General features: G+C 41.4%; 2 protein-coding genes across 8 annotated transcripts in view; one reads left to right on the top strand and one right to left on the bottom strand.

Moving 5' to 3' along the window:
• Positions 1 to 5,912, top strand: part of UBP1 (upstream binding protein 1) — a 51,832-nt gene extending 45,920 nt beyond the window's left edge. For both annotated transcript variants that reach the window (XM_040637002.1, XM_040637001.1), the window contains 3 exons: positions 697 to 839; positions 1,758 to 1,809; positions 3,941 to 5,912. In XM_040637002.1, the coding sequence (XP_040492936.1) occupies positions 697 to 839; positions 1,758 to 1,809; positions 3,941 to 3,978 (233 nt within the window). In that variant the 3' untranslated portion in view covers positions 3,979 to 5,912. The remainder of the gene's footprint in view (positions 1 to 696; positions 840 to 1,757; positions 1,810 to 3,940) is intronic.
• FBXL2 (F-box and leucine rich repeat protein 2) overlaps positions 1 to 27,731 on the bottom strand; it is a 124,912-nt gene that overhangs the window by 4,884 nt on the left and 92,297 nt on the right. For 2 of the 6 annotated variants that reach the window (XM_040637003.1, XM_040637005.1), the window contains exons 14-17: positions 19,543 to 19,557; positions 18,415 to 18,504; positions 8,621 to 8,833; positions 7,025 to 7,972 (exon numbers count right to left, since the gene is read on the bottom strand). In XM_040637003.1, the coding sequence (XP_040492937.1) occupies positions 7,865 to 7,972; positions 8,621 to 8,833; positions 18,415 to 18,504; positions 19,543 to 19,557 (426 nt within the window). In that variant the 3' untranslated portion in view covers positions 7,025 to 7,864. Of the gene's footprint in view, positions 1 to 7,024; positions 7,973 to 8,620; positions 8,834 to 18,414; positions 18,505 to 19,542; positions 19,558 to 27,731 lie in introns of those variants that run through there. The other 4 variants (XM_040637006.1, XM_040637007.1, XR_005836598.1 and 1 more) reach the window with 3 other exon arrangements.

The following is a 27,731-nucleotide window of genomic DNA, read 5'->3' as shown; positions in this document are numbered from 1 at the left end:
GACTGAGCAGGGCCTACAACAGCCGTGCTCACTGCAGATACACTCGGCAGCACATCACAGCCGCTGATGAGTTAAATGTCGCGGCAACAGGCCCCTTGGGTGCATGTGCTGCGGCCTGTGGACAGCAGGCATCTCTGCCTGTATCCTTAGCTCTTCACTCGGTGTCTTCGAGGCTGTGTTTCATTCTCTGGGGGATTCCTTGGGATAAATTCCCCGTAGGAGGATTACTGAATCAAGAACAGTGACAGAATTCTTTTTATTTATTGCTAGAAACACAAGACATTTGAAAACTGCTTTCTTCAGCTATAACTTATATACCATAAAGTCCTTCCATTGTAAGTGTCCAATTCAAGGATATTTTAGTAGATTGAGAGTTTTGCAGCCATTACCACTGTTGGGTTTTAGTCCCAGTACTCCAAAAAGGCCCCTGTGCCCATTTGCAGTTAATTCCTTTTTGTTTTTTAAGAAAAATTAAAACCTCAAATCCTTTTGTACAGATATTAATGTTTATTAAGTTGTGTGTGGCATAGTTAATTTATTATTTCAGTAGGTGGTAAGGGAGGAAAGAAATACTAGTTCCCATTTTTAATTTTTGTAAGTTTTCTTAGTACTTTGAAAGGGGTGATCTTCTTAGAGATGAGGTGGAAAACAGATCAAAGATTACTGCTAAAATGCTACTCTTATTTTTCATTTCAGTTTATCATGCAATCTACTTGGAAGAAATGGTTGCTTCAGAAGTTGCTCGAAAACTTGCATTGGTGTTTAATATTCCTTTCCACCAAATTAACCAGGTCTACAGACAGGGGCCCACTGGTATTCACATTCTTGTTAGCGATCAGGTAATGCGAACTGGCGTGCCATTGCTTCTCCCTTCCACAGTCGACATTTACTTTCTCTCTCACCGAAGAACTATAGAAAAATTCTGTGATCTCTTGTGCAAGTACTCCTGAGAATCAGTTTTAAAGAGCTGGGGTCCAATTTTTAAAAATCTAAAACCAAGAGTTTCAGGCATCCTGGTGATACAAGGAATATAAACCCAGACCCGTGGCTATGGCCCCTTTGTCCCCCACCCTCCCTTAGACACTCACCGGGAACTTCGGGGTTAGTGGGGCTTTGGCCCATTTTATGAAGGAGGGGGCATTTGGTTGTGTTTTCCTTTTGTCCACTATTTGATGACTGATCTTTATTTTAAAAAAATTTTTTTTAAGAGTTTATTTATTTGAGAGAGAGAAGTTACGAGTGGTGGCAGAGGGAGAGGGAGAAGCAGACTCCCCACTGAGCAGGGAGCCCAATGCGGGGCTCGATCCCAGGGCCCTGGGATCACGACCTGAGCTGAAGGCAGACACTTAACCAATGGAGTCACCCAGGTGCCCCTGATGACTGAGTTTTAAAAACGTTAAGGTGGTTGTCCCCCAAGTGTTCAGTGACAAGCAGGTAACAATAGAAGACCGCTAACGCCGTGACTCTGTGTTAAGAGTTGTTATTCACAGGGCCCGGCGGGGAAAGCTCCCAGTGGGTCAGGTGGGTTGTGGCACTGTCTCAGGCCTAGGCAGCACGAGGCCCCACCAGTGCAGCAGGTGAAAACGCTTACTACCTCACCCTGCCTTCACCAGTTATCATTTCGACCACCGAGTTCTGTATTTGTGCAAAAGTATATAGATGGTGACATTTTCCTAGAGCTGCTAATTCTACTCTTTTCTGATCAGCTCATAAAAAACAGTTGGATCTTAATTGTGTTATCTGCTTTATCCTTCTAGATGGTTCAGAACTTTCAAGATGAGAGTTGTTTTTTATTCTTCACAGTAAAAGGTACTTGGCATGAGTGCATGTGTTTTGAAATGCTGAAATCGTGAAAGATGGTGTGTGCCTGTAGTCAGTAGTCCTCTTGTGTGTTCACTTTTGAAAATGCTGGCTTTACTAGTTTTCAGAGTTTGAAAAATGAATCAAGAGAATATTTCTAGTGGTTATAGAAGAAACTAACTAGCAAATAAGAGGAGTCAGTCCTAGATTATTGGGAAAAAATAATTCAGCCACCATTTTCCTGAGCACCTTGTGTCAGGCAGCTTTTGGTGCTTGAACAAAACACTCCATGGAACTCTTCGTGGGGAAAGCAAACCAGAATTAGCCACCAGATGCATACAATTACAGAATTTTTTAAGTACCGTGAAGGAGTGGGAAAGTAGGGGTGCTTGTGTTTAAGGGGTCGCTGGGTAGGGGGACATGGAACGGATGGGCAAGGCCTTTCTGAGGAGGTGTCAGTAATGCTGAGACTTGAAGAGTGAGGGGAGCCGCCCACCTGAGGAACACCCCAAGGTGGTGTGAGGTTGTGTGCGAAGGAGAGAGCCGGGCTGCTGTGCAGGGCCAAGTGAAGGCTGTGTCTCTGCCGCGCAGCATGAGGGGCACGTGGAGCAAGATGGAGTCAGGGTGGGAGGTACGGTCTGGTGTGCGGGACCTGGGCATGGCGGTAGTTGAGACTTTATTTGAAATGCATTGGGAAGTCAGTGAAGTTGTTTAAACAAAGGAGGAATGTGATTAGGTTTTTCTTCCACTCTTGCAACTCTGTGGAGGCAGATGGGAATTGGGGGAAAGCTGGAGGCAGGAGAGGTCACCTGGGTCTGACACATTTATGGGCATTTCCTGCTGGGCTCCACAGTTGAGCGATTGGCAGGAGGGTGACTCTTGTAAGAGCAGCTGGGCGGATGGTGTACCCAGCGGAGAGGCAGGACTGGTTGGGGGGAAGCAGTGAAGAGTTCTATCTTATGTGTGCTTGGAAAGATCAAGTTGGCAGTGAATTGTCCCCATCTGGGGCTGGCAGGAGAGCTTGGATGTGTAATTTGGAAGCCTTTAGCACATCAGCAGTGACTCTAAGCTGTAGAAGTCATTGCGATCATTTAGGGAAAGAATATGGAGGGAGGGTCCGGATGGGGCTCAGGTGAGTTCCAACCGGAGGGCTAATGGAGGGATTTTTAAAATGCAAAATTATTACATGAGGAGGAGAGACTTTTAAAAGTCTGGTGGGTTAAGATCCGAATCCAGTCCTAGCACAAAAGCTGTACCTCGAAGAGCAAGTCCTGCGTCCCCCTTCCCCGGGAGTCCCTCTTGAAGGGTGTGGTCCAAAACAGCAGCGCCGGATGGCTTTGTGGGGCCGGGTGCCTTTGCTGTCCTGTGAGCGGCAAGGGTAGCTTCAGCCGAGCTGGTGTGCCACCTCGTTCGCTGTCACAGCATCTTTGGCTTAGTGTGCTTCTGCTTAGCCTCTTGTTGTCAAAGTAGTACAGCTTTTACTCTGCAAAACTCACATTGTCCAAAAAAGGAAATTCCTACTGTAAGCGTATGGTCGTGTTCCGTGCAGTTGGACAGTGCTAATGTCAGACACTGCGGGACATCCCCTCCAGTCTCAGGATGCTGTTTCTCAGACTCCTGTCCTCATGAAAACATCTCTTTTGTTCTTTGATGGATGCCTGTGCTGCTTCTAGCCATTTCCTGAGAGACACTAGGCCATCCGACAAAAGTAGTGATATTTTCAAAATGTGTCAGATCTGCCTCTGAGGAGCTAAAAACTTATTTCCAGGAAAGATGGAAGCACTCTGTATGTTGCGTGCAGTTGTCTGTCTTGGGGCCTACCGCGGCATCCCCACCTGTGCTCCCCCAGCTCCCCCCCTTGCTTATACCACTTTGGCCGCTTGTCTCGAACCCCCCCCCCCACGCCCCAGAGCTGACAGACAGCATGGATACTGGGCGCTCATGGGCGTATGGGCCCGACATCAAAAAGTAAAATCTCTCAACGGGGACTGTGTAGATGTTCTTTCTCTAGAATTACTCAAAGGTAACTTGAATTAGGAAGGGAAGCTGTAGCTCTCTGGGAGTTTTCAGTTTAATGGCCTTGATTTTCCAAAGCCTGCCTAAAAGAACTGTGTGTCACGTCTCTTTCCTTTTCCTGCAGCTGAGAACGGTGATGGTATCCACATAGTTTTGAAGTGATGTCATACTTAGTCTGAACTATATTCAGTACCAAATAAAGTCACGCTTAAAAGTGTGTGAAGACTGAATCCAAGAAGTCTTGGGATTGGATTTTACCGTATGAAATGTTTCATATTGAAAACACAAGATGACCTTTCTAATGAGCTGTATGAGAGGCGAATCTCCTCACGGTCACTGCCATAGCCAAGCATCCTCGTGAGAGTGAGCACGTCGGGACAGCACGCGTGCGGCTCTGGGGGCCACGTGCTGGCGGGGCTGCCTGCTTCTCTGGCAGAGGCCAGTAGATACAGTTCCTAGAAGCAGCCTTTGCTGTCTTTTTACACTGTATGCGGTTTGGAAATGAATGTAAAAAACGTACTGTGGGCATTTACCTTTCTGTGCCAGTTTGGCTTTTATGGCCTGAACCTTATGCTGACCCAGAGCGGGGGTGGGGGGGACAGTGCTGTCGTGGAGTCAGCACGGAATCTGTCTGCAGATGCGATGTGCCGAGACCGCGATCGGGGCTCAGGTAAGAGGCTTGGCACCTTCGCGGAAGAAATCATGTCTAAGGGTGTGTGTGACGGGCCCGTGCCAGACCGGGGAGGATCCAAGCCAGGAAGGCGGGCTTGAAGCCAACTGCACTATCAAGAGTACCTTGGTGAGAGGAGCAGTGTAAACCCTAATAGGTACTAAGACTTGTGTGTTTTTGCTTTGTCACAGATTTATTGAAAAACCTTTTGCTTCTGCTTCCATTTTTAGCATTTTGTTTCTGGTTTTCATTTTTGAAGCCCCATTGCCTTTTAAACTCATGTGGTGTTCCTCCCTTTCTGCCCCTCCCTGCCCCGCACCATCCTGTTCTTAAATGTTTTTAAAGCCCTGTCCCAGACAATGGAAACAGGTGCCCTAGGTAGGGGGAAACGTATGGTCGTTTCTGACTTGCTGTTAAGGGGTCTTTGTTATCAACAAGTTGAAATTATTCATGGCAAATGAGATGTCATAAATGAAACACTAAATTGTACCGTAAAAATCCCCCACACCTCTGAAATATGAGCTTTAGTACAATCATGGGTGAATATTTTGGTGATTATTTAAGAGGCTTTCTTATATATACCACATAATAGCTTCTCTTTCTATAAAAAGGGTGCCTCTTCCACAAAACCAAATGCTTGTCTGCCAGTACACTTCTCAAAGGGAGTCCACTGCTTTCGCAATTTTCCTGTCTTTCTCGCTTCCTTCTGCCCAAAGCCTTCCCCACGTGCACCAGCAAGCATCTGTGAGGCCTGTGGTGTCACAGACCAGTTCTTGAAACTTCAATTCCCCTTTAACTATAGCATCTCTGACCAGTTACCCAGCTGTCTTGGTTCTGAATGTGTTATTTGAATCTTATCTTTGTTCAAGTGGAAATAGGAATGAGTAATTTGGCCTTTGAAATCTCCCAGAAGACAAACTACTTCAGTGGGTAAAAGCTTTGATCTTTTGTTTTATTCTTAAAGGGTTATTGGATACAGAGAAGCCCAGTCTCTACTTTCATCTTCAGTTTGAAAATATCTGTAACTCCTATAGACCCTAAAAGCAGAGGAAGTTTCCTTTCTGTCATCTCCCTTTGCTTTTGTATGAACACGTTTTCTGTACCAATCGGGAAAGAAGTGAGCATATCTCTGGTTTTAGAGTGTTGCTTGTCCGTGTAGCATTCCTTTGTGAGTCTCAAGATATACGGAACAATAAATGTCATTTAATGCTGTGTGCTATTTTGAATTCCTCGTCAGGTTTTAGAAGTGGGGTTAAAAACACCTAAAAGCTCATTGAACTTGAAATTACACCAAGCAGCATTGAACATTAGTCTGTCCCAGTGAAGCAGGTTAAATTACAGCACCAGCAGATTTGCTACTTTGTTTTTTTTAATAGTAGGATGTATACATTTCAGTATAATAAATGTTTTCCGATTGTTTTGCAAATGTGTGTCTCATTTAAAATCCCAGTTCCTGATGGTGTCCCCTCAAGTCCTGGAACCGAGGGGGTTCTGTGCATGTGTTCTGAGCACCCCCAAGTCCACATGTTGTAAGAGGCGAGGCCTATGTGTTGTGTTCTTTTCAATCTGTTTTCTCAAAGCTGATGTAACTGAGGACAAATTATTCCATTCACTGTTCCACGCCTAGAGAGGAAGCAACCCTGATTTTCTCATCTGAGAAACCTCACCTGAGCTGCTCCTGTCTTCCAGTGAGGTCATAGGTCATTGAGGAATGAGTCCGGTAACACTGACAGGTTGTGTCCTGGCTCAAAAGAGACCTGATCATAGAAATTTTTAAAACAGAGACTATAATTTACTGAAGCAGGTCTGTGTTTTATGCTCTTTATTTAAATAGCCTCCTGCATCAGTCGTGCCCCCACACACAGTGGTGTAAATGTGTATTAAAAGAACCACTGTGGTGTATACACACACACACACACACACACACTACACCAGGGAGCACTGGAGGATCTCGTCAGGCAGTGAGGTCATCAGGGCTTGAAAGCTTATTCTGATAATTTTGTTAAATTTACTTAAGGGGTCATGTATGCACCTGTCTTCTCTTCCACTGTACCCTCAGTGCTCCTACACGGTCCGTCTGCTGGCAGCACTGCTGGTCATGGGGAAGTCCCACCTCGGTTTTGCTGTTCTACGCCAGCTTCCCGTGAGCTCTGTGCTCTTCGTGCTGGGGAACGGCTGCCAGGAAGGGTCAGCTGCCATGAACACTGAAGTTTACAATGTAAGAGTGGTGGTGGGTTCCTAAACTTCATAAATATCACACATGTGGACACCACAGAATGGAAACTAGAGCTTATCTGATTAATATTAGGAAGGTCTGAATTTGGAAAATGGTTTTGCTCAGATTTGTCTGCCATTAAGATTATAGCAATAAAACCCTCTGACTTAAGCCTTGCAATGGTTTATTCATTTTTATATTATGAGTCTAAAAGGTGCCAACACTTTACTGATCTAAGTGTGTATAATTTTTTGAATAGTTCTGGTGTAACTTGATTTCTAAGATTTTAAAATAAACTTGGAAAAAATCACACCCATTCTACATGCATCCATTCATTATTTTTAATTGATTATATATATTATAGATAACTTAAGCCTTAATTCTATTTCTTTAAGGTCCCCCAAGTTTTGTAAGAGATGACATGATTAGCTTTTCTCCTAGAACAAAAATGCACTCTGCCGTAGCACCTGCCACAGCTTATGTCCAGTCAGGCGACACAGACTGAGTTGTGTTTGTTTAGCTTTTGGTCCCCGAAAGTGTATATGACAAGTTGACAAACAGGTGAAGACCCTGCTCCACCCAGTTCAGAGTCGTCATTTCTTTGGTGTCTCATGAAAACCTAACTTGCCTCCCATCTAAGTCTACATATAAAACTCTCAGGCATCACAAATTTGCAGTACAGGTCACTTTGAGAAAGTTGCTATTTCATCTTCAAAGTGGAAAAGTCCTGCTGATCAAAATGAAATCCGTGTGAATTAAAGTAGCCCCCTCGCTTAAGTATCAGGTAGAAAGTCAACAGCTTGTTCTTCCTGCTCGACTTGTGCTAACACTGACGGTCTGTCTGAGGGATGCTGACAAAGCCAATGGCAGGACTTGCGTACCTAAGAAGGCACCCACCTCTTGTCCTGCATGGTCCAGGCTGCGCTGAGACCACTCTTGCCATGTGTTGGCAGACACAAAGCTTTGATTTGATTGCATCGTAGCAGAATGAAGGTGAAAACTCTCACCAGAGTTCCTGCAGTCCCTACCGAGGTCTTTTACCTGTAAATGTCTTTCCCGACGGAGAACCGAGAGATTTGGGTGAAGGTGGAGCAGGTTGGGAAGACTCGGGTCTTCTCTGGAGGAAGGACACCTCGTCGTGCCTTGGGCTCAGGCAGCTGCCCTCAGAGAATGACACAGCACCTGCACAGTCGTTGTCCACTTCCTCCCACTGCTGTCGGGGGCGTGACAGGAGCAAAATAGGCATGGACTTTGACATGAGGAAGTTGAGCCTGGAAGCAGAAAGACAGGGAGGAGTCGTTATGTGTGTATTTTGAGGATTATAGGCACAATCCTAGATAAGCCCACAGTTCTCCATGTAGAATGGATTCTACTTGATCCTCAGGCAAATATTTCAAATAGAATTTCTGATGTAGGCTAGAGCTCTTCTGGTTTCCATGTGTATCCCCTAAACCAGCACCTTCTGAATTGAGGAGACCCAAGTATCTGCCCAGGGGCGGTCACTGGCCCTGTATGTGCCCTGAGCGGAGTCCTCACAGCTGTAGCACATGGGGCAGCTCGGGAGGTAAATGCAAAGCTGCTCCAACTTAAAGCATATTCAAGAAAACTAGGTGAACTACATGGGGGGAGAAAAGCCACATTCCACTTAAGCCCTGTTCTCTGGAAGTTAACCAAGACCATGCATGGTCTCCTTCCCACTGGTAACGGGAAGTCTCTTTCCTTACAAGGGTCTGATCACCAGACTCTGAACCCACTGCCCCACACCCATTCTGGAAGCTGAATCTGCCAGGGTGAGCTCTAATAAGAAGACACTTGTAGACTACATCGGTTTGCATCACTGTAAGCTTAGGATTAAATGTGGAAGATGGGAGTCATGACATATTCATCGTTTGCTTGGAAAGTGTGCCACCCCCCCTTACCCGCATCCGCTTGATGCCCGCACGGGTAACCTGCTGGCAGTCATACAGCTCAAGCCGCTCCAGGCCGCGGCAGTTCTCCAGGTGCTCCAGGGCCACGTCGGTGATGAGGAGGCAGTTGTCCAACTCCAGTACCCGCAGCCTCTCGTGGCCGCAGGTGCTGTTGCTCAGGTGCAGGATCCCATCGTCGGTGATGAGCTCACAGTGGGACAGACTCTGGAACAGGGAAACATGCGCGGATGTTTGTAAAACCCACTCTTTCCGAGGCTGCAGGCCTGTGAGCAGCACAGAACTGGCCCAAGCAGGGTCCTACGGTAACCGCTCATCACAGGAGGATTAAACAAAACAAAACTTTGGGGTCCTTTGGCCATGGATTTGCTGCAGCTCTTGGTGGCTTCTCTTGTCTTTCCAATTATGTAAAGATGGAAATCAAATTGCAGGCGATGATACAGCTGAAGAGGACAATGTGAGAGGAGGATCCTGAACTCCCCTCCCATAAACTCCCTGATTCTGCAGCTGCATAAAGGACAGCCTACTCTGAAAAAAAAAAAAACCTAAAAACTGACTCCTACACATTGAGTGAATGAGAGAAGGCCCAGGTCACAGCAGGTAGGAGAAGCTGGGGCACAGTCTTGCCATAAGTCCCACTCCCAGTGCAGAGACACAGCTGGGAAGGAACCCAAAACCTGGAATTTGTCCCTAAGGAGCAAAGGGCTTGAACCCCACGTTGAGCATCCCAGCTGTTAAGATCTGTACCTGAGAGACAAGCCCCTAAAATACCTAGCTTTGAAAACCAACAGGCTTACATCCACAAGACCCATGAGACTAGTGATCCCAGCAACAGCTCTTAAAGGGCTCACACACTTGGACTTACCCTCCTCAGAGCCCAGCATAGACGCGGCCCATTGAGGGGTGCCCAGACTTTGTGTGGGAGAGCCTTGTTTCCTTGTCTTGGAACAATGGCCTGAGGGCCAGGCATCTGATTAGACACATTTGGGGGCATGCTGGGGTACTCTATGGGGATTGGTGGGTACCCCTCTTTGTGCACTCCCTCTATCTTGCTCCAACTGGGGTGCTTTAAAAAAACAAAACAGAAAAACCCTCTAGGCTTCCCCCCCCCCTTTTTTCTACTTTTCTTTCTTGGTAGGCACCATCTCTATGCTCTCCCTCTGTCACTCCCCAGCTAGTGGGCGCCAACTTCTCACTCGCCCTACGCTGTGCTTCAGAACACCATTCTCTCTCAGGAAGGAACTTTTTAAAGTGTCCAGTGCCCTGGTTTTACATCTGGCACCGTGGTTTTTGCAGCTGCTGCTAGAGGACACCTCTACATCTCCTGGCTCTGGGGGCCAGTGGGATTTACGCTGGTGGGCCTCACAGGACTGTAACCAACAGAGAAAGAGTTCTTAAATGGCCCATATCCCCAGGGCACAGGAGTTCAGTCTGTAAAAGAGGCCTAGTAGCTTATCGTCATAGCTGCAGCCTGAGGGGCAGGCTTCTAATTAAACACATCTAAAGGCTAACAATACTGACTGGAGACCTCTGGAGGGCACCAGGATCTCTTGGATGGGAGCTTTTCTATGCATTGGGTATCCCATTTTTACTTCTGGTGCCCCAGTCTTTAGGGCTTGCCATTCAGGGATGCTCCTTGATCACCTAGCTCTGAGAGGATCCTGAACTCACCTCTCATAAACACCCCAATTCTACAGCTATAATAGATGAAAAAAAGTGGAGATAGCAAAAGGGACTTATGGGACAACATCAAGTGGACTAACATTCATATCATAGGGCTCTCAGAAGGACAGAAAGAAAGGAGCAGAAAAATTATTTCAAGAAATAATGGCTGAAAAATAACCTAGGGGTAAAAACAGACATCCAGATCCAGGAAGTCTAGAGAGTTCTATAAATATGAACCCCAAGAGACGCACACCAAGACAGATTATAATTAAAATGTCAAAAGTTAAAGAGAATCTTGAAATCAGCAAAAGAAAAACAACTTGTTATGTACAAGGGAATCTCCCATAAGACTATAAGCAGATTTTTCCACAGAAACTGCAGGACAGAAGGAAGTGGCATGATACATTCAAAGTACTGAAAGAAAAAAAATACTTCCAACAAAAAATACTCTTAACTAGCAATGTTATCATTCAGAATTGGAAGTAAGAGTTTTCCAGACAAGTTAAAGCTAAAGGAGTTAATCACCTTACCAAACCAGCTTTACAAAAAATAGTAAAGGGGCTATGGCGAGATGAAAAGACAGGGCACTAATTAATAAAACATGTGAAAGTATAAATCTCACTGGTAAAGGTAAATACAGAGCAAAGGTGTAATGGATGAATCATTTATAGAGCTATTATGAAGGCTAAAAGAAAAAAGTAGTAAATAAAACCCCAAAAACATAAACAACAAAACCCAAACTACAAACAAGATACACAAGATAAAAGATGTAAAGTGTACCATCAAAAACAAAACGGAGGAGGGAGGGAGAGTAAGCATGTAGAACTTTAGAATGTATTCAAATTTAAGCTGTTATCATAAAATAGACTGTTACAAATATAAGTTGTTATATGTAAGCCTCATGGTAAACCACAAAGTAAAAATCTATGGTAGATACACAAAAGATAAAGGAATCTAAGCATACCACTAAAAGCCATTAAACTACAAAGGAAGAGAACAAAGGAACAGAGAGGAACTACAAAACAGCCAGAAAACAACATAATGGCAATAAGTACGTAACTATCAATAATTACTTTAAATGTAAATGGGCTAAATTCTCCAATCAAAAGACACAGAGTTGGGGGACCTGGGTGGCTCAGTCGGTTAAGTCTGCCTTTGGCTCAGGTCATGATCCCAGGGTCCTAGGATGGAGCTCCATGTTGAGCTCCCTGCTCAGTAGGGAGCCTGCTTCTCCCTCTCCTCTCCACTTGTGCACTTTTTCACTATCTCTGTTTCTCTCTCAAATAAAATCTTAAAAAAAAACAAAAAACAAAAAACAAAAGACATAGAGTGCCTGAATGAATTAAAAAAAAAAGATCCATTTATATGCTGCCTCTAAGAGACTCACTTTAGGTGCAATGACACACACAGACTGAAAGCGAAGGGATGGAAAAAGACCAGGCAAATAAAAACCAAAAGAAAGTTGGAGGTAGCCATACTTACATCAGACAAAATACACTTTAAACACTATAATAACAAAGGACATTATTATAATGATATAAGGGTCAATCCAACAAGAGCATAAACATTGGTAAATATTAATGTACCCAACACAGGAGCACCTAAATATATAAAGCATATATTAAGTAAGTAATAGCAATACAATAAGCACAGAGGGCTTTAATACCCACTTATATCAATAGGTAGGTCATCCAGATGAAATCAGTAAGGAAAGATCAGCTGTACACAACCTGTTGGAACAGACGGACTTAACAGATGTATACAGAACATTCTATTCAAAAGCAGAATACACATTCTTCTCAAGTGCACATGGAATGTTCTCCATAACAGATATGTTAGAACACATAAGAAATCTCAATAAGTTTAAGATTAACATCATTATCAAACATTTTTTCCAATCACAATACTATGAAAGTAGAAATAATTACAAGAAGAAACGTGGAAAATTCACAAATACGTGGATATTTAACATGTTACTGAACCACCAATGAATGGGTCAAAGAAGAAATCAAAAGAGAAATTTTAAAAATGTCTTGAGACAAATGAAAATGGAAATGGAAAAAACAAAATTTATGCAATGCAGCAAAAGCAGTTCTAAGGCAATAGTTCATAGCAATAAAGTCCTACCTCAAGGAATGAGAAAAGTCAACCTAACTTCACACCTTAAGGAACTATGGAAAAATGACAAAGCCCAAAATTAGTAGAAGGAAGGAAATAAAGATCAAAGAGGACGTGAATGAAAGAGACTAAAAAGACAATAGAAAAGATCAATGAAACTAAGAGCTGGTTCTATGAAAAGATAAGCAAAATGGACAAACCTTTAGTTAGACTCACCAAGAAAAAAGAGAGGGCTCAAATAAATAAAATCAGGAATGAAAGAAGAGATGATACAACTGATACCACAGAAATACAAGAGATCATAAGAGACTACTAAGAACAATTATATGCCAACAAATTGGAAAACCTAGAAGAAACAGGTAATTTCCTAAAAACAAAGACCAATGAAGAAATAGAAAATCTGAACATACTGATTACTAGTAAGGAGATTGACTCAGTAATCAAAACCCTCCCAACAAAGTGAAGTCCAGGACCAGATGGCTTCATTTGTAAATTCTACCAGATATTTAAAGAAGAATTTATATCAATCATTCTCACACTCTTCCAAAAAAGAGGAGGGAACATTTCCAAACTCATTTTGCAAGGGAAGCATTATCCTGATACTAAAACTAGACAAAAGAAACTACAAAAAATGAAAATTACACACCAACATCTCTGATAAACACAGATGCAATAACCCTCAACAAAATATTATGAAACCAAATTCAACAGTACATTAAAAGAATCCTACACCATAATCAAGTACAATTTTTATTTCAGGGATGTGAAGATGTTTCAACATTTTCAAATCAATCAGTATGATAGAGAATATAAGCAAAATGAAGGCTAGAGAGCAGATATCATCTAAATAGAGGCAGTAGAATCTGACACAATTCAACATCCGTTTATAATAATAATAAAAATCTCAACAGTGGGTAAAGAAGGGACATAACTCAAAATAATAAAGACTGAATATGACAAGCTCATAGCTAACATTATACTCAATGGGAAAAAGCTGAAAGATTCTCCTTTAAGGTGAGAAATGAGATAAGGATGCCCACTCTTGCCATGTTTATTCAACATGGTATTAGAAATCCTAGCCAGAGGAATTAGGCAGAAAAGGACAGAAAGACATCCAAATTAGAAAGAAATAAAACTGTCACTATTTGCAGATGACATGATATTATATATAGAAAACCCTAAAGACTCCACCAAAAAACCATTAGAACTAATAAACAAATTCTGTAAAGTCTCAGGATACAAAATTAACACATAGAAACTGGTTTCATTGCTATACACTAATAAGAGCTATCAGAAACACAAATTAAGGGGCACCTGAGTGACTCAGTCAATTAAGCATCCGACTCCTGATTTCAGCTCAGGTCATGGTCTCAAGGTCATTAGATCAAGCCCCATGTCTGCTTCAGATCCTCTCACTCCCTGTCCCCACCCACATTTGCTGGAAGGAAGGAAGGAAGGAAGGAAGGAAGGAAGGAAGGAAGGAAGGAAGGAAGGAAGGAAGGAAGGAAGGAAGGGAAATTAAGAAAACAATCTCTCTTACCATTGCATCAAAAAGAATAAAAAACCTAGAAATAACTTTAACCAAGGAGATGTAAAAGACCTGTACTCTGAAAACTGTAAGACATTGATGAAAGACATTTAAGATGACACAAAGAAATGGAAAGATACTTTGTGTTCATAGTTCAGAAAAATTCAAATTGTTAGAATGTCCATACTATTCAAAGCAATCTACAGATTCAAGCAATCTTCATCAAAATTCCAGCTGCATTTTTCACAGAAATATAGAACAATCCTGGGCAACCTTCTTGGGTCCCCTTCCTCTTGGGGAGCTTTGTACTATCACTCAATAACTATGGCTCAATAAACTGCTTTACTGCCTACCAAAAAAAAAAAAAAAAAAAAAGGACAATCCTAAAATGTGTATGGAAGGACCCTTATTAGCCAAAACAATTTGAGAAAGAAGAACAAAGCTGAAGGCCATCACACTACCTGGTTTCAAGTTATATTACAAATAATGCATAGTAATCAAAACAGTACAGTATTGGCATTAAAGACAGACATACAGATCCGTGGAACAGAATAAAGAGCCCAAAAATAAGCCCACGTATAATTAATCAATTAATTGACAAACAAAGGAGCCAAGAATATACAGTGGCAAAAGGACACTCCAATAAACTACTGGGAAAACTGAGCCACATGAAAAAGAATGAAAGTGGACTCCTATTTTAAAATATAGCATATACAAATATTAACTCAAATTAAAGACTTAATGTAAGACCTGAAACCATAAAACTCCTAGAAGAAAACAGGCAATAAGCTCCTTGACATTGGTCTTGGTAATGATTTTTTTGGAATAAATATCAGACAACAAAGGTAAACAAAACAAAACAAAACAAAACAAAAAAACAAGTGGGACTACCTCAACTAAAACCTACTGCACAGCAAAGGAAATCATTAACCAAATGAAAAGGCGAGAATGGGAGAAAATATCTGCAAAACATATATCTGATAAGGGGCTGATATCCAAAATATATAAATAACACATATAACTTAGTAGCCAAAAAAAAGTGGCCAAGGATCTGAAAAGACGTTTTTCCAAATAAGACATCCAGATGGCCAACAGACACATGGCAAGGTGCTCAACATCACTCATCATCAGCGAAATGCAAATCAAAACCACAATGAGCTAGTACATCACACCTGTCACAATGGCTAGTATCAAAAAGACAAGAAATGACAAACATTGTCAAAGACATGGAGAAAACGGAATCCCTGTGCACCGTTGATGGGAATGTGAATTGGTGCAGCCACTATAGAAAACAATATGGAGGTTCCTCAAAAAATTAAAAACAGAACTACCATATGATCCAGCACTTCCACTTCTGGGTATTTACCTGAAGAAAATGAAAACACTAATTTGAAAATCTATCTGCACTCCCAAGTTCATTGCTGCATTATTTACAATAGCCAAGACACGGAAAAAACCTGTGTCCACCAATGGATGAATGGGTAATGAAAATGTCACACACACACACCCCACACGGTGGAATATTACTCAGCCATAAAAAAGAATGAAACCTTGCCATTTCTGACAACATGGATGGACCCTGAGGGCATTATGCTAAATGAAATAAAGCAGGCAGAGAAAGACACCATATGACGTCACTTACATGTGGAATTTAAAAAACAAGCAAATAACCAAGCTCATAGATACAGAGAATACATCCTGAAACCAATATGCTAATTAACTGCAATATAAATAAAAACTTGAAACACACACAAAAAAAGAATACATTGATGGCTGTCAGAGGTGGGATGGGTGGGTGGGTGAAAAGGGTGAAAGGAATCAAAATGGACAAATTTCCAATCATGACATATGTTACAGGAATATAGTGAGAGAAAATCTGAAAAATTCTTATCCTAAGAAAAAAAAATTTATAAATAGGGTAAGACATGTTAACTAAACTCATTCATGTTGATCATTTTGCCATATATACAAATACCAAATTGTTGCACTCTACATCTGAAACTAATATATTTTATCAAGTATATCTCCACTGGAAAACAAAACAAAACAAAACAAAACAAAACCCAGAGCTGGTGGTACCCAGGACTCTCCCTGAGCACCAGTAATTCTGGAAAATTCAAACTTTAGTGTCCATGAGGCTTGGGAATGAAGGAGTAAATGCACGTAAGTGCCCATCAAGGCAGAGTTAATGGGTCTTAACAGAAACTGGGCATATCAACCACCTGCACTCAGACTGGCGACTTTTCTATGGAATCCTGCTGGTCTGCCTAAGCAGGGTTCCCCACGCTCCAGGGCAAGGGGGCTCTAAGAATCCAGTTCAATAATGAGCAGAAGAATAATAGATAGTGCTAATCAAAACCACACTGAGATACCACCTTGCACCAGCTAGAATGGCAAAAGTGGACAAGGCAAGAAACAGCAATTGTTGGAGAGGATGTGGAGAAAGGGGATCCCTCCTACATTGTTGGTGGGAATGCAAGTTGGTACGGCCACTCTGGAAAACAGTGTGGAGGTCCCTTAAAAAGTTAAAAATGGAGCTCCCCTATGACCCAGCCATTGCACTACTGGGTATTTACCCCAAAGATACAGACGTAGTGAAGAGAAGGGCCATATACACCCCAATGTTCATAGCAGCATTGTCCACAATAGCTAAATCGTGGAAGGAGCCAAGATGCCCTTCAACAGATGACTGGATTAAGAAGATGTGGTCCATCTATACAATGGAATATTACTCAGCCATCACAAAGAACAATTTCTTAACATTTGCTGCAACATGGACGGGACTGGAGGAGATAATGCTAAGTGAAATAAGTCAAGCAGAAAAAGACAATTATCATATGGTTTCACTCATTTATGGAACATAAGAAGTAGGAAGATCAGTAGGAGAAGAAAAGGAAGAAGAAAGGGGGGGTAAACAGAAAGGGGAATGAACCATGAGAGACTATGGACTCTGGGAAACAAACTGAGGGCTTCAGAGGGGAGGGGGTGGGGGACTGGGATAGGCTGGTGATGGGTAGTAAGGAGGGCACATATTGCATGGTGCACTGGGTGTTATACACAAGTAATGAATCATGGAACTTTACATCAAAAACTAGGGATGTGCTGTATGGTGACTAATATAAAAAATATTATATAAAAAAAAGAATAATAGATAGTGCTTACTGCCCTCAGTTAGAACCAGGTGGGCAGCAGGGTGCTGAAGAAAAGCAAACTGCTGGATATTAGATTACAGTGTGGACTGAAACCACTTACATTGTAGATTCGCTATTATTCTGGTGATTAAGGAATGGAATCAAAGCCCACTCTTACCCTGGCAACGAGTAAGCTGCTAGATCATTTTTATTAAATTGTTATTAATTTGTTCACTTATTATTAAAGATCGTTTTTAACATAAAAAAAAAGATTGCAGGGGAAATTTCAGTTTACTCCATTCAGTGCAGTTTCACAGCCCACTTCTCCACTTGAGGGGAGGTCAGTGCAACGAATCTGATGCCCATGTCGTTTAGAAAATTGTGCCAACAGCCATGACACAGAGATATACTGAGCACTATTGATGGTTAGAATTAAATAGACCTTGAACACTCTGATCTGACATTACTGGCTTCCCTTGGGTATTAACAGTCAAGGTTGCAGAACGTAACAAATTCAGATTAATATTATATAGCCAAATGACATTTCATTTTTTTAAAGATTTATTTATTTGAGAGAGAGAGCGCGACCAGGGGGAAGGGTACAGGGAGGAAAGACTGCCAAGCAGTCTCCATGCTGAGCACAGGGCCTGATGCCGGGCTCGATCCCAGGACCCTGAGATCATGACCCAACCCAAAAACTGAGAGTTGGACACCCAACTGACTAACCTACCCATGTGTCCCCCCGCAAATGGCATTTCTGTAATTTAAGTTCTCCATGTCAATAGTTTCAGACTTGACATTTCCTCAAATGCACATAAAAGGTAATATTCACCCCAACATAAAAGTTCAGAGGCTAAAAGTAGTACATCAAAGTCCAATTATTCGTTTGTTCCTTCAAATATATGAGTTCTAACCCCGTGCCAGGCCCTCTGTGCAATGGCGAGTAAAAACACACTTTCCCGCACTGGCGGAGCTGAGGGTCTAGAAATACAGAACTATCGAACCGAAGCTAAGGTAAGTGTCCTCAGAGCACAGGGCGGTGGGACGTGACCTGAGGAAGTGACTACTAAACTGGTATCTGAAGGATGAGGAGCCACGGAGGGAAAAGACTATGAAGAGTGTGTTGTGCGCAGCACCCCAGGCAGCAGGCGAAGAACAGCAAGTACCGCGCCTGGGAAGAAAGGCGGTATCGAGATGCAGATGGACTTGCAGAGGCAGAGGCCAGCTCACAGGTGTGCAGGCCACGTAAAGGACTTTTACTTTGATTCTAAGGTCATTGGGAAGAGTTTAAAGGAGAATGCGACATTTGTTTTTCAGAGAGACCTCATGTATTACTACATACTCACCAGAATAGCTGAAGTGAAAGAGATGTGATCGGCAAGGATGTGGAGCAACGGGAACTCTCCTACATTGCAGCGGGACTTGGATATTCCTGACTGGAATGCATACATGTGTTCACCGTAAGACAGAACAATGCTGCTTTTAATACCCTCAAACTGGAAACTACTCAAATAATCAATAGCAGAAAGGATAACTGAATCATAGTGCGCCCATTCTATACAGCAATGAGAATGCACAATGTTCATTTATATGCAAGAATATGGACAAATTTCCCAAATAGTGAAGAAAAATACATATGATAATTCCATTGTTTTTTTTTAAAGATTTTATTTATTTATTTGAGAGAAAGAGAGACTGAGTGAGAGAAGGAGCACAAGTGGTGGAGAGGCAGAGGAAGAAGCAGACTCCCCACTGAGGAGGGAGCCCAAGGAGGGGCTCAATCCCAGAACCCCAGGATCATGACCTGAGCCAAAGACAGACACTCAACCGACTGAGCCACCCAGGTGCTCCCCATTCATACAGTTTAGATAATAAAGTAAAAAACAAGGGCAAAACTAATCTAGGGTTAGGGTCAGAAGTCACCTCCCTCAGTGGTGGGGGGGTGTTAGTGACTGGAAGGGAGCAGCAGGAAAGAGCTGTCTGTGGAGTCTGCTAATGTTGATTCTTCATCATTCAGCTTATGCAAATGCACTGACATACACACCTATGTAAGTGCTCTTTCCTGCATGTATATTTTACCTCAATAAAAAATTAAAACTGAAAAGATAAACCACCCTGGAACGCCTGGCTGGCTCAGTCGGAAGAGCATGTGACTTGGGGTTGTGAATTTGAGCCCCACGTTAGGTGTACAGATTACTGAAAAATAAATCAATTAATTAATTTAAAAAAAAAGAGAAAAGAAAATATAAGCCACCCCGACTGTCAGATTATCCAGAATGTAAATGTGGATGCAGCTGAGCAAAGCAGAAGACTACCACAGCCTTTGAGGCGAGGAAATGCCTGCCAGGTTGGACCTGATGCGTTCTGGTGGAGGAGACAAATAAGTAGATGGGTGTGAGATATTTCTGCAAAGTGAAAAAAAAAATCAAGAAAGGCTGATAGTGGGTACAAGAAATAGGTAGCTGAGTACAAACCAGAGGGAAGGGAACCTAGAAGGAAAAAGAGAAATTCCGTCAGACCTTGATGCTTGAATGGTTTCTCTTCGAGCTCTCTTTGAGCAACACGGGAAATACTTCCTTTCTCATGAATCCAATCACACCATATGACTCCACATGAAATAGTATTCATGTAATCAATTACTGCTGTTCATTTGTCTTTAGCTTTGGAATTGATTTATGGATAAAGCCAGAAAGCTTTTCAGGAGGTTGTTTAAATAAAGAGACAGAATTTGAGGGGCGTCTGGGTGGTGCAGTCAGTTGGGCGTCCAACTGTTGGTTTCAGCTCAGGTCATGATCTCAGGGTTGTGAGATCCAGCCCATGTCGGGCTCCGTGCTGCGTGGAGTCTGCCTGGGACTCTCTCTCCCTCTCCCTCTGCCTCTGCCCCTCCCTCCCTCTCTCTAAAATAAATTAATCTCTTAAAAAATAGAATTTGAAAAAAAATTAAATTAAAAAAATTTTAAATGGGGCGCCTTGGTGACGCAGTCGTTAAGCGTCTGCCTTTGGCTCAGGGCGTGATCCTGGTGTTATGGAATCAAGCCCCACATCAGGCTCCTCCGCTGAGAGCCTGCTTCTTCCTCTCCCACTCCCCTGCTGTGTCCCTCTCTCGCTGGCTGTCTCTGTGTCAAATAAATAAAAAAATCTTAAAAAAAAAAAAGTTAAACATTTTTTTAAGAAATAGATTTACAATAAAGTACAACCAGAAACAAAGTGTGTATGTATATATATTACTACATACACACCACGCAGATTAGAGGAAGAAGGTGATGGGGTTGGTATAAGAGTACCAACTTCGTTGTTTTAAAACAGGGGAACTGAAGGATCAACAAGTTAACAGCTGCATCTGGGACCTAGGAGATAGATGCTCTCGTATTAATTAAAAAGCTTCTATACCGGCACAGGCAAGTATTTGTATAATTTAAGAACTCGTTTAATTTCAGGATAATCAGGAAAATCTGCCAGCATGGTTCACAGAGCAGAGGGGACTTTTAGTTTATGCTAATAAAGAGCCAACACTCAAAGGCAGCTGCTTCAGGCCACTCATTGTTTATACACTATCTCATCTATGCTTCAGAGCCTCCCTCGGGGCAGGTATTATGATCACCATTTTACAGACGAGGAAATTAAGGCTCAAAGAAGTTGAGACTTGCCCATTATAATAAATTCAGGCTAGCCTTAATAAACCTCTCTCCCTGCATTATCTCGCCCACCCTTGGTATCCTACAGATTTAAGACTGTTTTTATTGCCTCATCTGTTTATGGCAGGTGTGTAGGAGGAAGGGATATTCCAGAAAAACAAGTTTACCGCTGCTGAGCATTACCTACCCGCAGGCTAACTAGGAGTGCACGTTCGGGAAGTGAACAGCTTATACTAGCGTTCCTGAGAAGGCAGAAGTAGCCAGGGCTGGGAGAGGCAAAGATGCACAGCAGGGAGTACAACTGCTTTTAAATGCAAAACAGCAGGTGTCTTTTGCTGGGAGGAGGGAGAGTGGGGGGAGAAAATCTCTCAATCTCACAGAGAATTTCTCTAGAAGGAACAGACATTGGCCACAGAGATTATCCCTGAGGGGGCAGGTGGGGAAACAGGGTAACTGGGGGTTTTAAATGAGACTGGGATTTTTCTCTTGTATTCTTGGCACTTAAAAAAATTTTTTTTTCTTTTGAATTTTATCAAATGCTTTTTTTTTGCATTAATTGATATAATCATTAATTTTTCTTCTGTAGCCCGTTAACATGGTGGATTACACTGATCCATTTTCAACTATTAAACTAGACTTGTTTTCCTGGAATACACCCTGCTTGGTCACGGTGTATAATTATTTTTATATATTGCTGAATTCTATTTGCTAATATTTTAAGGGCATTTGCTTCTATATTTATGAGGGATACTAGTCTGTAGTTTTGTCTCTTGGTACTATTATTACCTGGTTTTTATATCAGGTATTACTGGCCTCAAAATGAGTTACGAAGTATTCTGTCAACTATTTTCTGGAATAAATTGTGTAGAACTGGCTTCAGTGTTTGGTAGATTCTTCAGTGAAACCATCTGGACCTGGAGATTTCTTTTTTGGCAGTTTAAAAATTATAAATTCAATTACTTTAGTACTAAAACAAGGCTATTCAAACGATGTTTTCTAATGAATATTATTGTTGGTTTGTGCTTTTAAACGTACTGGAGGTGCTCAAACAGATTTATACGGAGGTGTCCCTAGTAGTCCCTTATCAACCTTTAGTGTCTTCGGGATCTGTGGTGATGGTGCGGGTCTCAGTCTCTGTGCTGCTCTAACAAATCAATGCATACAGGCTGGCTTATAAACCACCGAAATTGCTCCCTCCCAGGTTGGAGGCTGGAAGCCCCAGATCATGGTGCAGGCAGATCTACGTGCTGGCTGGAGAAGGCCCCACAGCCGTCGCCTTCTCACTGTACACTCCTGGGGGGGGGGCGGAATGCAGGGAAGGATCCATCTGGAGCCTCTTTTATAAAGGCATTGAACCCATTCAGGAGGAAGTTCTGAAACCTGATCACCTCACCCATCCTAAGACCATCCCTGTTGGGGGGTAGGATACAACATTTGAATTTTGGGGGGACACATTCAGACCACAGCACCCCTGTTTCATTCTTATTACTGGTAATGTGTCATCTCTTCATCAGTCCTGCTAGAGGTCTGTTTCAAAGAACCAGCCTTTTGCTGTTTTTTTCTATCGTTTTTCACTTTTTACTTTCATTGATTTCTACTATTATTTTTAGCATATTCTTTCTTTTCCTTATTTTGGATTTCTTTTTTTTTTTTTTTTTTTTTTTTTGGTCTTCTTTTTCTGGTTTCATCTGGGTGGGAGTTTAAGATTATTGAGACTTTCCTTATTTGTTTAAAATTTTTTTTAAAGATTTTATTTATTTATTCGACAGAGATAGAGACAGCCAGCGAGAGAGGGAACACAAGCAGGGGGAGTGGGAGAGGAAGAAGCAGGCTCATAGCGGAGGAGCCTGATGCGGGGCTCGATCCCATAACGCCGGGATCACGCCCTGAGCCCAAGGCAGACGCTTAACCGCTGTGCCACCCAGGCGCCCCTCCTTATTTGAAGTTTATTTATTTAAGTAATCTTTACACCCAATGTGGGTGCTAGTATAGGCTTGAACTCCCAACCCTGAGATCAAGAGTCACCTGCTTTGCTGACTGAACCAAAAAGACACCCCAAGATTTTATTTTCAATGTAATCATTTAATGCCATAAATCTCCCTTTTAGCACTGCTTTACTGCATCCAACACATTTTGATATGTTCTATTTTAATGTTCATTTAGTTTAACATTTAAAAAATTTTCCCTGGGGTGCTGTTTTCCAGAGCGGCTGCAACAGTTTGCATTCCCATAGTGGTGTTAAGTTCTATATCTCTGCTGATTTTCTGTCTGGTTGTTCTATCAACTGTTGAGAGAAGAATACTGATGAGTCCAACTATAATTGTGGATCTTATGTTTCTATCAGTTTTTATTTCAAATAATTTGCAACTCTGTTGTTTGGTGTATATACATTAAAAATGGCATTATCATCTTTTTTTTTAAGATTTTATTTATTTGAGAGAGAGAGAGTGTGAGAGAACACAAGCGGGGGGAGGGGCAAAGGAAGAGGGAGATGCAGGCTCCCCGCTGAGCAGGGAGCCTGACTCAGGGCTTGATCTAGGACCCTGAGATCATGACCTGAGCCAAAGGAAGATGCTTAACCAACTGAGGCACCCAGGCATCCCATCATCTTAGTGGATTCACTCTTTCATCACTATGTCATGTCCTTCTCTCTCCCTGGTAATCTTCCTTGCTCTGAAGTTTCCTGTATCGAATAATAATATAACCATTCTTGCTTTCTTTTGTTTATAAAGTTTCTTTTGGGGGTGCCTGGGTGGCTCAGTTGGTTAAGCGTCTGCCTTTGGCTTGGGTCACGATCCTGGGGTCCTGGAATCAAGCCCCGAGTCAGGCTCCCTACTCAGTGGGGAGTCTGCCCCTCCCCCCTGCTTCTGCTCTCTTGCACACTCTCTCTCTCTCAAATAAATAAAATCTTAAAAAAAAAAGTTTCTTTTGTAAATCTTTCCTTTTCTTTTACTTTAGCCAACCTATACTGTGATATTCGAAGTGAGCTTCTTACAGCTTATACCTGGATCATGTTACTTTATCCATTCTGGCAATCTCTGCCTTTTAATTGGTATATTAACTAAAACCATTTATATTTAATGATATGCTTGGGCTTAAGTCTGAACCTTTTTCCCTATTCTTTCAGATTTTCATTTCTCTGCCTTCCCATGAGTCTCTGAAACATTTTGTATATTTCCATTCTGATTTATCTATTATTCCATTTTGATTTATCTATTGTGTTTGAGTGCTTCTCTTTTGTAGACTTCTTAGGCAGTTGCTCTAAGTATTATATTATGCAACCATAACTTATCACCTCCTACTGGCATCAATATTTTACCAGTTTGAGTTAAATACGAAAATTTAAGAAGTCCTTTCACCCTTCCTCATTTATAATATGTTGTCTTTAACCCTATGCCCAACGTGGGGCTTGAACTCACAACCCTGAGATCAAGAGTTGCATGCTCCACTGACTGAGGTAGCCAGATGCCCCTATAATATGCTGTCTTAATTACTTCCTCTACATACACTGAGAACCATATCAGTGTTATAATTTTTGCTTCATCAAATAAAATTTAGAAAACTCAGGGGAAGAATGTTTTATTTATACATTTTTCCTTGTTCTTTCCATTGTTCTTTCTTCCTAATGTCCTAAGATCCCTTTTTTCATTATTTCCATTCTTTTTTTCTTTAAAATTTCTAATTGTGATAAAAACCACATAACTTAAAATTTGGCATCTTTACCATTATAAAGTGTACAATTCAATAGTGTTATGTATCTTACATTATTGTGCAATGGATCTTCAGAACTTTTTCATTTTGCAAAACTGAAACTCTATACCCATTAAAAAACACTCCCCATCTCCCTGCCTCCAGCCCCTGGCAATCACCATTCTACTTTGTTTCTATGAATTTGACTACTGTAGATACCCTCATATAACTGTTACATAGTAATGTCTCTTTTTTTTTAGATTTTACTGTGCTAAAAGCACATAAGCTCTATCCTTCTAACACATTTTAAGTGTATATTATCGTTGACCATAGGTACAATGTTATACAGAAGATCTACAGACCTTATTCATCTTACTCAACTAAAACTTTATGCCTGTTGATAACTTCCCATTCTCCAACCCCCACATATCCTGGTAACCACCATTCCAGTCTTTGATTTGATAAATTTGACTATCTTAGTCATGCAGTACTTGTCTTTCTGTGTCTGGCTTATTTCACCTAGCACAATGTCCTAAAAGTCCATCCATGTTGTCATATACTGCAGAATTTCCTTCTTTTTTGAGGTTGAATGGTATTCCAGTCTATGTATATACCGCATTTTATGTATCCTTTCATCTGAGGATGGATGTTTAGGTTGTTTCCATATCTAAGCTGTTGTGAATAGTGCTACAATATGAAAATGAGAGTGCTAATCTCCCTTCAACGTACTGATTTAAATTCTTGAAAACCAGTTGAAATCCATATACACATGGATTCATTTCTGGGCTCTTCATTCTGTTCTGCATGTTGGTCTTTATACCAGTACCATACTGTTGTGATTACAACACCTTCAAAATAAAACCCGAAATTAGGAAGTGTGATGCCTCCAGCTTTGTTCCTTCTCAGGATTGTCTATTCAGGATCTTCTGTGGCTCCATACGAATTGTAGCATTACTCTATTTCTGTAAAAAATATTTTTGAGATTTTGATAGGCACTGCATTGAATCTGTAGATTGCTTTGGGGTAATATGGACATTTTAATAATAACTTCTCCAATCCAGGAACATGGGATGTCTTTCCATTTATTTCATTTCTTTCATCAATGTTTTGTAGTTTTTAGTATATAAGCCTTTCACCTCATTAGTTAAGTTTATTCTTAAGTATTTTCTTTTCTTTTTTTTTTTCTTTTAAGATTTTTTTACATATTTGACAGAGAGAGCACCCAAGCACAAGCAGGGGGAGTGACAGGCAGAGAAAGAGGTAGAAGCAGGCTTCCCGCTGAGCACAGAGCCTGATGTGGGGTTTGATCCCGGAACCCTGGGATCATGATCTGAGTGGAATGCAGACGCTTAACTGACTGAGCCACCCAGGTGCCCCTTATTCTATTCTTTTTGATGTTACTGTAAATTGAATTTTTCCTAATTCCCTTTTTGAATAGTCCATTGTTAATGTATAGAAATGCAACCAAATCTTCTATGTTGACTTTGTATCCGGCAACTTCACTGAATTTAATAGTTCTTTAAGTTTTTAAAATGGACTTTTGGGGGTTTTCTACACATAATAACCAAGTTGTTTGCAAAGAGGGATAATTTTATTTTTCCCTTTCCAATGTGGATGTCTTCTATCTCTTTTTCTTATCTAACCTCTCTGGCTAGGACTTCTAGTACTGTGTTAAATACAAATGGTGCAAGTGGGCACCCTTGCCTCATTCTGGATCTTCCTTCTTTTCCTAGTTTGTTGACAGTTTTTATAATGAAAAGGTGTAGAATTTCATCAAATGCCTTTTATACATCTACTGAGATGATCTTGTGATTTTACCTTTCATTCTACTGATGTGCTGTTGGATTCAGTTTGCTAGTATTTTATTGAGGGTGTACCCATCTATATTTATCAGGGATATTGGCCTGTCATTTTCTTTTCTAGTGGTGTCTTTGTCTGGTTTTGGTACCAAAGTAATGCTGGCCTATAAAATGAGTTTGGAAGTGTTCTTACCTCTTCAATTTTTTGGAAAAATTTGAGAAGGACTGGCATTAATTCCTCTTTAAATGTTTGGTAGAATTCACCAGTGAAGCTATCTGGTCCCAAGCTTTTCTTTGTTAGGGGGTTTTTGATGACTGTTTTAATCTCCATACTGGTTATGGGTCTGATTAGGATTCCTATATCCCCATGATTAAGTTTTAGTAGGTTATATGTTTCTAGGAATTCATTCATTTGTTCTAGGTTATTCAGTTTGTTGGCATATAACTGTTCATAGTTATCTCCTTTGATCCATTTTATTCATGTCATAAGTTGTAATGTCTCTTCTTTTGTTTCTGATTTTACTTGTCTTCTTTTTTCCATATTGATTCTAAGGGTTTGTCAATTTTATTTAAAAAAAAGTTTCATTTACTTTTTTCTATTTTTAAATTTATATCTGCTTTAATTTTTGTTATTTTCTTCTTTCTGCTAACTTTGGACTTGATTTGTTTCTTTCTAGCTCTAAAAGAGTAAAGTTAGATTGTTTTAGGTCTAGTCATGGCTTTTATCCATTTAGCCCTTCTATGTCTTTTGATTGGGGAATTTAATCCATTTACATTTAGAGTGATTATTGATAAGGAAAGATTTATTATTGCTATTTTTAAAGCTAAAGAAGTTCACTTACAGCAGAGATAGGAGGCTGACATGATAGTACTCACACTTGTTTTTTCTCACCTCCTTTCTTCCATTTCTACTAGGCTGCTAGGGGTCTCCTAGGATTCAGAAGTGTGTTTGTGTGAGTGTGTGTGTCCCACATCCTGGGCAGCGCTCCCCATCAAAAGCCAGGGACTTAATGGAATTCAAACTGAAATGTTAAAAAGAAAAAATTCAAGCCACTTATCTGTTAAAATTAGGGTAGGCCACAACCTGAGGAATCCAGACATTATCCTCTTCTTCCCCAGGGTCCAGAATCTTCCCCTGAGATCTGTTCCAACGTCAAGAACTTTTTCCCTCCTCCTTTCCTCTTTGAGTTTAGTGGTGTGAAACTGAAGACACTCGCCAGGCTGCCTTGGCAAGATTGCCTGATACTATGGGTAAGGAGAACTTGGGGGAGTTTAGGATTCCTGATTGCAGGACCCCTCACCTGCTCCTTCCTCCAAAAAAGCAGCTTCTCATGGTGAGGTTCTAGCATGGCCAGGGAGTTGCTGGGAGTCTCCTGAAAAGGGCTGCAATCCTTGGGACTTGAGCACCACAGCTGTAGAGATCACCCTCACTACTCACACAACAGTTTCTGTGTCCGACTCTCTCAGATTTGGGCTGGCTTGTTTACATTCCACTTTGCCCCCAAAGAGGACTGCAAGTAGCTTCTTCTGGCTAAGTCT

Source organism: Ursus maritimus, unplaced genomic scaffold (assembly GCF_017311325.1).
Source record: "Ursus maritimus isolate PB19 unplaced genomic scaffold, ASM1731132v1 scaffold_20, whole genome shotgun sequence".
In the NCBI taxonomy this organism is placed as follows: domain Eukaryota; kingdom Metazoa; phylum Chordata; class Mammalia; order Carnivora; family Ursidae; genus Ursus; species Ursus maritimus.
This window is presented reverse-complemented; position numbering and strand designations above follow the sequence as displayed.